This window comes from Olea europaea, unplaced genomic scaffold (assembly GCF_002742605.1).
Source record: "Olea europaea var. sylvestris unplaced genomic scaffold, O_europaea_v1 scaffold307, whole genome shotgun sequence".
In the NCBI taxonomy this organism is placed as follows: Eukaryota; Viridiplantae; Streptophyta; class Magnoliopsida; order Lamiales; family Oleaceae; genus Olea; species Olea europaea.
In genome coordinates, this window is record NW_019249416.1 from 702,485 (window position 1) to 713,680 (window position 11,196).

At 31.8% G+C, this 11,196-nt stretch overlaps 1 protein-coding gene across 1 annotated transcript; it reads right to left on the reverse strand.

Annotated features, from left to right (window-relative positions):
• Positions 1-1,486: 1,486 nt before the first annotated feature.
• Positions 1,487-2,188, reverse strand: LOC111385025 (60S ribosomal protein L27a-3-like). Its single transcript, XM_023009389.1, has one exon. The coding sequence runs from the start codon at positions 2,138-2,140 to the stop codon at positions 1,694-1,696; it is 447 nt and encodes a 148-aa protein (XP_022865157.1). The 5' UTR covers positions 2,141-2,188; the 3' UTR covers positions 1,487-1,693.
• Between the last annotated feature and the right edge of the window lie 9,008 nt (positions 2,189-11,196).

Here is an 11,196-nt window from a genome sequence, read left to right on the forward strand (position 1 = left end):
TTGACAATTTTGAATTCTTACTTGGAATGATTATTTGGTATGAAGTGTTGAATAATGTTAACAGAGTAAGCAAACAATTGCAACCAGAAGACATGCATATTGATGTTGCTATAAACCATTTAAAAGGCCTCATTTCATTTTTCAAAAGTTATAGAGAATCTGGTTTTGAATCGGCCATGGTTGATGCTAAAGAGATTGCAAGTGAATCAGAAATTGAACCGACATTTCGTGAAAAACGGGTAATACATAGGAAAAAACAGTTTGATGAGATTTCTTCTGAAGAAATAACACAAACAATTGAAGAATCTTTTAAGATCAATTATTTCATATATATAGTGGATCAAGCTCTATCATCACTTCAGAATAGATTTGAGCAATTTCAGAAATATGATGATATTTTTGGATTTTTGTTTGATTTGAAAAGACTTAAATCTATTGATGATGATGTTTTGAAGTGTTCTTGCATTAAACTTGAAAATTACTTAAAGCATAATACGATTTCTGATATTGATGGAATAGAATTATTTTTTGAGTTGAAAGTTTTAAGGGAAGCTATATCTGCAAACATTTTTGGAGCAATTGATGTATTGGATTACATTAAGAAAATGAACTGTTATGCAAATGCCTAGATTGTTTATAGAGTATTATTGACTATTTCTGTCACAGTTGCCTCTGCCGAAAGAAGTTTTTCGAAGTTGAAGTTGATTAAATCTTATTTTCGATCATCCATGTCACAAGAGCGATTGAATGGATTAGCTATGATTTCTATTGAAAAAAATATGTTGGACAAACTTGATGTTAGTAGTTTGATTACTAATTTTATATCTCAAAATGTGAGAAGGTTAAATCTTATGCTAGCCTAATCTTATAGGTTGTGAAAGAAGTTTTATTTTGTTATTCTATCTTTCGAATTGTATGAAGTTTTCTTTCTAATATAAAAGTGTTAATTATTCGAATATTTACATATTGTTAGACTTGTAAAATAAATTTTGTGTTGAGGGGCCCATAATAATTAAACGGCCTAGGGCCTCTAAATTCTTAGGGCCGGGTCTGGCTCAAGAGCCAACATTTATCACAATAATTGAATTAGCCATACAGCATTACTGAGTCACCTAGCAGAAGTAAATTAATGTAAAACTCACTCCTACATATAGAATTTAACATATATCTACAATGCACGTCAAATTTCCACTAAGAACTGTATCAACTTGTCATCCAAGAAGGATTGTTTGCTTTCGATAATTAAATTACCAACAATACCCACAGAAAGTAGATAATTAACCCATATTCAACTATGTTATCTAAAAAATTCTTCAAAAACATAACACAGTGATAGAACCAACGTAAAATGACAGGACTTGGAAAATTCTATAACATAAAAAAAATTGTAAGTAGCAGTTAAAAACCACCTTTTCAGGAATGTGCGTTGTTTAGTACAGCAATTATATATGATAAAAATTGATGCAATTGACCAGCATGGAAAAAATTAGAGCATTCAAAAAATGCGACATTTAAAAATATTAGCAACGTAAACAGCGCAAAATTTCAACTTGAAAATCATCTCAGCAAATATAACGAAATCTAAAACCGAACCGCAATTCAGTAATAACTCCCGGAGGCTCAAAATCACCGTTAATTAAAATCAAAACAGTAATTAACAAAAAATTTAGATGAGAAAATTATCTAATCCAACCTAAGCAGTTAGCAACACGGCACCACCTGCCTCCTTTATCTTTTTCTCAGCAATCTTCGAGATCAGCTTAGCTTTCACCGCAACAAGCTGGGCAGGGGGTAGAACACCCTTACCCAAAACCTTAAAGCATCGGTACTGAGTCACATCGATCACTGGTGCAGAATCCTTACTCTTTTGTGCCTGGGCCTGGACATCGGCCGGGACTAGGGACCAGAGCTTGTCGACATTGACGGTTGGGCAGAAGAACTTGTTGGGGAGCTTGCGGAAGTACCTCATACCGACCTTCCCGAAGTACCCAGGATGGTATTTGTCGAAGAGGATACGGTGGTGGTGCATTCCTCCAGCATTTCCGCGACCTCCGGGGTGCTTGCGGTGCTTTCCGATACGGCCATGCCCGGCGCTGACGTGGCCGCGCTTCTTCCTGTGCTTCTTGAATCGAGTCGTCATTGTCCGGTTGGGGATTCACAAATTAGTGGTTGAAAAGTTGTTAATTTATGTGTAATATTATTTTATTGAAAATTGTGTGGTTAAAAGTAGAAGAGAGAAAAATTTAATTTAATATAATGAAAAATAACGGGGCTCAAACGGGATGTATATACGTAGTATGTGACCGCAGGGTTTGGAGTGTTATGCGGTATGACGATATTGCCCCTGTTGGATGAGTAAATTGCGAACATGGACTAGCATTTTCTAGTTATTCTAGTGGTAATTACAAAAACCCTAAGGTTAAAATCTATGATTCAAAAATCATGGGAGTAATTTAACATTTCACAAATTAGAAAATTTATTTTAATTCATATTTTTATAAAATAAATATATTTACTCACAACCCTAAGTTTCTCTTTCCCACAACGTCGCCTCTCTCCCTCTACATCCATAGCTATCTCCTCTCTCTACATTCTCCTCTCCCTCTACATTTCTCCCTCAACAATAAACAATGGATTGGGCTGTAAACGCAGCTCCTCGGTTGGATTGTGGTGGTTGATATGGTGGTTGGGTGGGTGGCAACGTGGCAGTCGTAGCGACGATAGCAACGTGATGGATTGGGTCGTAGTGGCAGTGGCGCTCTCTCCCTTCGTCTCTCTTCTCAGCCTATTTCTCCTCTCCATCTCCTCCATTGGTTGTGTTGGTTGTTGAAAATGGCGACGATAGTGGCAGTGAGGTGATGGCGATTGTGGGGGTGTTGGCAGTTTTTGTATCTAGTTTATTGATAGATATTGCAGTGGCGAGTGCCAAAATCTACAACACCAATTTGCCTGAATTTGCAATTTTTTATTTTTTTTATTTGATCTACTTAGTGATGGTGTGGTGGTCGACGACGACGGTTCTTTTGGCTAGTGGTTTATGTGTGGGAATGGTATTGATGTTGCAATCTGATGTTGGCGGTGGAGCTATGCTTTAGAGTGATGGCAGGGATGGGGGTGTGGGTGATGGTGTTGCAATGGTGTTGATGTCGACAATGGGCGGCATCACTGGTGGTGTTTGGTGTTGGTGCGGTGCTTTGCAGTTATGGGATGCGATGTGGGTGCTTATGACAATTTTATTAGTTGATTGAAATTTGTGACCAATAAAATGGTTAATTTGTGACCAATGTGGCGATGTGGTGGTGATTTTGACGGTGACGGTGGTGCTGCTATTGGAGGCAGCGTTGAAGTGGTGGTCACAAATCATTTGGTTGATTGTGACAAGTGAATTGGTTAATCTATAACCCATAAATAATATGTGACCAATGAAAAAAATAAAATGTGATCTAAAAAATTAATATTTTGTGACTGTCTAATAAATTGTGATCTATGATATTTCTGATCTGTGACCTATAAATAAATTGTGAAGTGTAAATTTTTAATTTGTAATCGTAAAATAATGTGACATTAAAAATTCTTATTCGTGACCGAAAAATAATATGTGGTTAATTAAATTGTAAATTTGTGACCAAACTATATAAATCCGTGACCTTAATATATTTAATTGATAAAAATATAATTAATTAATTAAATTATAAAATAAATTTTATTGAATTTTTTTATTTTTGAAACTTGAAACTTTCTTTCTTACTTTTGAAATGGGTAATAGTTACCTTCTTAGTTATGAAATTTTCCATTTGTTTTATTTTTCTAATATTTTTAAAATTTTATTTTCCTGTCTAAATTAAAAAGTCTCATTTATTTTAATGCGTAGGAAAATATTATATTTCATTTTGTATATAAATGTTCAAAAATAAAATAAAAATAAATAACAATACTAGTTTTCACAATTTTGTGGCCGGGTTGTAATTTTGTGTTTGAAAATTTTCTTATGGTTCTCCTCATGTAATTTTGGAGGAGAGAATTGTATGTATCCTTCTCTTTTATTTTGAACTTTAATTGAAACTATTATACAAGGAATATTCACATTGCCATGAAATAATATGTGTAACAATTTCAAATATTTTGAAATAGAATAAGTGAAACATAAATAATTAAATAAATTATGCAACAATTCCCGCTGCACAAATGATGTTGTCACTAATTTTTTTTTTTTTTTTTATTGCAGTGTAAATTCAACTATAAACGTAACTTGTCACATAGACAATTATTCATTGTCAAGAAATAATATTTGTAACATTTTTGATATTTTAAAATAGAATCCATATATACATATATATGGACAAAAATTATACATCGTTGAAATGACAAACTCTTTTGCTGAATAAATTCAATTACAAACATAACCTATCACAAAAAAGAACGTCCATTGCCACAAAATAGATTGTGTAACATTTGATATATTGTAAAATAGAAAATGTGACGTAAATAAATTATCACGAAATAAAATAGGCAACAAATATATACCGTTGGACAAATGATGTTGCGACAAAGAACCTTAGTTGCGAAATAAATTTAATTACACAAACCAGGCATTGTATAATAAATTTTACTACAAATATGGAATATTTTAAAATATTATGCAATGTATCAAACACATTGTACAACATTTTTCGAGACAAACATGACTTGTATAATACATATGTACTACAAGCCATCAAGCATATGTTGTTGAAAAATAAATTAGGTGACAAACGTTATACATTTAAAATAATATTTACAGCAAAAATAAAAAAATAAAAAATTCTAACATAAACATTTTGGAATAATCATTGCGATAAATTGACTTGTTGTCCTTTTAAATTTTTTTTTTTTATGACATATATGTATTGTAATGATACTATGAGAACAAATATCTTGTTGCTATTTCATACTTTTTGCATCAAATAAATAATGTTTTGAATTTTTTAATGTGATGAATGATTGAAAGTTCTCATAAACAAAATCTCTAATTGTGTGACATTATCGTAATATTTTTATTTTTATTTTTATTTATTATTATTATTATTATTTTTTGGTAATGAAAGAAAGGTATTGAAAAATATTATTTAAATTTATAAGTAATGTATATTCTGATATTTCTGATTGCATTTAAAAACAAAAATTATGAATTCTTTTTCAACTCTAATACATAGAAAAATTGAGTATATATTTCTTTTTTCATTCATAAGACGTGCAATTCCTATGCTCAAAATGTACTAGCATAATATTCTTTTTTCGAATTAATATATTTTTAACTCCAATATGTAGAAAACGTTATGAATTCTTTTTTGTAAACGTAAGAAGTGCATAAAGATAACTTAATATTTTTTTGTTTAATATCTTTTCATGCGATGAATGTGTGGAAAATTAGTTGAAGAAAATGATTTAATGAGTTACATATAATTTTTTTTTAATAGGTATTAATAAATTGAAGGAAATATATTGAACTACAACAAACAAGTGCTTTATGCTACAACTGTGCTACTTCGTCCAAGGCAAAATTTATTATCAACGGGAACATTTATGGATGTGGAAAAAAAGGTTATTTATTGCCAAAAAATTTACTTTTATTAACATACATTTTGGTATAGGAAATATACCAATAATATTTTTGATTTCATTTAGAAACAAAATTATAAATTATTTTTAACTTCAATTTTAAGAAAACATTAATTATAAATTTTTCATTCATAAGATGTCCACATCAACGAGGCCAACAGATCCCAAAACCTCTCACATTTGAGCAAGTCGTATTCTTGCACACTAGGACAAATCATTAGTCACACGTAGCCTTCTTCGGTGGGGGGTGGAGCCGGCCACGTACACTCCGACGGTTAAGACAATTTTGGGGAGAAATATATGGATGTAGGAGGGCTTTTAACATGAGCCTCCAATGTAAAAAAAGAGGGTCAGTATTGGGAGTAAATAAAGAATGTAAAGAACGAAGTTATAGTATTAAAGTCTAAACTTGCATTACCTCTGGAATGACATCAAATATGAGCTTTTATAGTGTGAGACAATAAGTAAGGATCATCAGATGGGAGAACACGTGGCCTCATCCATGTGGGTATAACTTTCCATCATGGGCATCAATCAATCCTTAGTTATTAATGCTAGTACCAACTCTTCTTCCATAAGTTGTAGCCTGTGGCAGTAGAATGACCAAGTAGGTTGGCTGTGGCGACGGTGGCAGGAAATTGTCACATCAGTCATTTCAGTAGATTCGTTTCTGAAGATTTCCTATCAGGCCCATTCTTTTGTTTCCTTTAGCTCTTGCTTGAGAGGCTCAGCCTCATGAGCTTGGCTGTAGCATGGGTTTGGCCACCAGATAGGTTTGTCCACGGGGGTTCGATCGTAGATTTTTGCCACCTGGTTTGGGAGCATGGGGTCAACTACCGACGATGTGGCCTAATTGTGAAAGGCATAACAATTAACATACATTTTGGTATAGGAAATGTACCAATAATATTTTTGATTTCATTTAGAAACAAAATTATAAATTATTTTTAACTTCAATTTTAAGAAAACATTAAGTATAAAATTTTCATTCATAAGATGTGCAATGTCTGTGCGGTAAATGCAATATCATAATATTCATTTTTAATACTTAAAATGTAAATTCTACTTGCAGATAACAAAATAACTTTTTTTTTTTTTTACTTAATATCTTTTACAAATGCAACATACAGAAAAAAAAGATGAGCAATGCATGCGTGGAAAACTAAATGAAGAAAATAGTTTGATGAATTGCATATAATTTTTGTTCAGGATTAATTAATTGAAGAAAATATAAAGAAATATAGAAAACAAGTGTTTTAAGCTATAATTGTGCTACTTTGTCCAGCTTCATTCACACACTTCTCAATGGTCAAAGGAAGGCTAAATTTCCCATCTAGGAAAGCATATGTGGGTGTGCAAGTTTGTCCCAAAGCAATGGAGCTCGTATCTATGACCTCTGTGTGTGTGTGTGGGATTTGGGGAGGTTGGGGTGTGCGATCTGGGCATAGAATTTTCATGTAATCTGGGATACAATTCAGTTTGCTGTTTGGGAGGGTTTTCCAATCTAATTCGTAAAGGGCCAGTCGATATCAAGTTACTACGTAAATTCCAATCCAAACCAAGTCGGCAAAATTAAATAAAATTTAATTGTAACATTAAAATATGAAAACAAAAATAAAGAAGTCCAAAACCATGATGCTGAAGAATGAAATTCATTCTCATCTCTCTCACAGCTGAAATCTCAGCCCATGACACACACTTAAAGGCAGCCGATGGTATGTAGTAACCTATGGAATCGCAGCCAAAATCAAAAATTTTTCTCTGAGTTTTTCTCTGACTCTCTAGGTTGGATTTGATTTTACAATATATAGTTTAACAACTACATCGAAAAGCAGATTTTTAACTCGTAGAAGATGGTATGCAGATGTCACCGTTTTCATCAGATTTTAATTATGGATTTATGCTGCATTTGGATAAAGATTTTTCTATTTTTTCGCCAAATACGAGTGTAGGAATTTCGTGTATATTGGTTTTAGTTGGTGATAATATTTCTTGTCACTGGAAAAGAAATGTCATCTACCATGAAAAATATTATTATTATATTTAGTAATATACATTCTGATATAAAATATGCCAATAATAATTTCGATAATATTTTAAAATATTAAACTATAAATTCTTTTTCACCTGCAATAATTTTTTCCCTATTCATAAGAAGTGCACTTTCATTTCAGAATCTGTAATACTATAATATTCCCTTTTGACTTAGCCCATGTCTAGTGAAAATTAAAATCTAATTTTTAGTGGATTTTAATAAAAAATGATAAAATGTATTGTTGAAAAGTTGTGGATCCTACAATATATATTATAAAAATTAGTTATTGACTTTGACTCGGATTAAAATTCAAGATTTTAATTTCGATCAAATAAGGGCTTAATAACTTTTTCGACCTCAATATATAGATAACATTGAGTATAAATTATTTTTTAAATGTAAAAGATATGCAAAGCACATTCATAGAACAAAATAACTTAATTTTTCTAACTTAATATCTTCTCCTACTGCAACACATGGAAAACATACGACATTATTCAACAAATGTCTTGAAACTAGTTGAAGAAAACGATTTGATGAGTTTCATATTAATTATTTTGTATTGTTATTAATTATTTTAAGGAAAAATAAGTAACTACAACAAACAAGTGTTTTATGCTACAATTGTGCTACTTTGTCCAAGCTTCACTCATGCAATTCTCAATCTTCAAACCAAGGGAAAATTTGCCATCAACGGGGAGCATATGTATGTGCAAGTTAAACATCCGAATAATATTTTTGATTGCATTTAAGAAGCATAAATTAGAAATTATTTTTAACTTCAATATTAAGAAAACATCAAATATAAAATTTTCATTCTTAAGATGTGCAATGCCTGTGCTGTAAATGTAATATCATAATATTCTTTTTGTTGAATTAATAAGTTTTCAACTCCAATATATACTAAACATTGAGTATAATTTTTATTTATTTATTTATTTATTTTTTGTATACATAAGAAGTGAATTCTACGTGCAAAAAAAAATTAATATTTTTCGACTTAATATATTTTTCAACTAAAACATATAGAAAACATAAGACGAGCAATGCATGTGTGGAAAACTAGTTGAAGAACATTAAATTGATGAATTGAATATAACTTTTGTTTAGGTATTAATTATTTGAAGAAAGCATAGAGAACCTTAGAAAACAAGCGATTTAAGCTATAATTGTGCTACTTCTTCCAAGCTTCATTCGCGCAATTCTCAATGGTCAACGCAAGGCCAAATTTGCCACCTAGGAAATCATATGCGGATGTGCAAGTTTGTGCCAAAGAATGGGAGCTCGTACCCATGACAACAAGCATGTTAGGTACTAGGATATCTGTCTTATTATTATTATTATTATTGTTGTTGTTGTTGTTGTTGTTTAAATTTTGTTTAAGGTTTGTGGAGGTTGGGGAGTCGGAGAATAGAATTTCCATGTATTCTGAAATACAATTTAGTTTGCCGTCAGAAAAATTCGTTGTTGGAACGTTATTTAGAAAAAAAGAGACTTTAGAATATTAGTCACAATATTGTCATATACAAATATTTCTCCAACCGTAAACTTATAAATAGGGATGGACAAAATATCCAAACCAAATAAAATCGAGTGGTTCGGTTCCACAAAAAAATGAATGGTTTTGGTTATTCGTACCGAGAACCAGTTGATTCTGGTTCAAGTTTGGTTCTAGTTCTAGAACCGAAAACCAAACCAAGGACCAAACTTAATTTATAATTTTATTTTTATATGAATCTAATATCGTATTAATTAAAGACAGTCCAATAGCCATTATTTTTGTATAGCCCATTAAGGGTATTACTCCAGATTCAAACCTCAAGAGTCTCAAACGCTGCCCTGCATATCCCTCAAACGAAGCAGTAGAGTATTAAACGATTAATGATTGTCTGGATGGTAAGAGCTAAGTTTCTATTATGAAACTTGATATTATTAACTTTTGGCAAAGAAGTATTTGTTTACATTTTATTTGTTAGTTTGAACTTTTGAAATCTTGATGATTAATAATTTAAACTTGATAAATGCTTGATGCTTATATTTTTATATTTAAGTATATATTACTAACTTATGGATATGGTGTAAGTCTGAAAATTTAAGTAATAAAACTAGAACCAGGCAAAACCAAACCAGAACCGAATGGATCGGTTTGGTTTGGTTCCATACCTTTAAAAAAGCCATTTGGTTCTATTATCAAGAAAATCATTGGTTTATGGTTCGGTTCAGTTTTCTTAGAACCAGAACCAAATGGAACTGTGTCCACCCTTACTTATAAATGTTATATGTATAGATAAAGATTATAAGTAGATTGTAGATATTAATTACATTAATGTAACATGGGGGGTAGGAAGTAATCATTCAGCTAACCCAAATCGATCAGATTGATTTGGGAGGGTTTTCCAAGCTAATTGGTAACGGGCCAGTTTGTTTTAAATAAAAAATTACTGGGTGGGTCGGTATTGGGTTACTTTGTAAATTCCAATCCAAAGAAAGTAGGAATTATTATTATTAGTGGACATTACATCATACCATACTTTAAAAATACAACATTTTAAAATTAGATTGAAAGTTTTACATTTCAAAAATCAGATATTTTTTTTTATATTAATTATCTAGATAAACTAATAAAATTAGGAAAAGGGAAAAACCCTACCCACTACCTATCAAACCCGTAACTCTCTCTCGCCCTTCCTTCTCCGTCGTCTCTTCGACGCAAGGTTGTGTGGATATGCGTCAATATCAATTTTGGAAGTTTCTAAAATCATCATTGCTGGTCTGTTGGTATGGGTTGCTGCTGTGGTGGTTTGGGTGTGCTGCTGATATCGGTTTTAGAATGTTTGTGGATCTGCATCGGTGATTTGGGACGGAGATGGCGATGACGGTGTGCCAGTGTTTTCTGTGCTGGGTTGATTTGTTTGAGGTGATGGTGGTGGTTGTCGGGGGGGGGGGGGGGGGGGGGGGGGAGCTAGAAGTAGTGGTGAGATAGTTGTCGCAAGTGTTGGTGGTGATCACAAATTATTTGATTGATTGTGTTAATCTGTGACCATTAAATAATATATGATAAATAAAAAATATAAATTGTGACCAAGAAATAATGTGTGACCTAAAAAATTATTTTATTCATGACCGATAATTTGTGACTGTAAAATAAGTTGTGACTTGTAATATTTGTTATCAATAAATAAATTCGGACTTATAAATTTTTCGATTTGTGTTTTATGAACAAACTGTGACCTATAAAATTTTTGAATTGTGATCGTAAAATAGTTTGTGACGTAAAATTTCTGATTTGTGATCAAAAAATAATAAGTGACAAATTAAATATGTAATTTGTGACCAAATTATATAGATATGTGACATAAATATATTTAATTAATTAATTTAATTATATATAAATTAACCAAAATGTCAGAAATGATGTTAGGAACAAACTGCCTAAAGACATCGTTGCTGAAAATACCTCACGCACATCCACACTTGCACCGGAGCTTCTACACGTGGAGCCAGTGCTGGTCACGTGCCTAACCACCCGGATCACCTCCACCTGCACATTATATAGGTGGTCT

What these genes read in the sequence shown, in the direction of transcription:
- LOC111385025 (XM_023009389.1), bottom strand. Translation starts at nt 2,140, where the DNA reads ATGACGACTCGATTCAAGAAGCACAGGAAGAAGCGCGGCCACGTCAGC.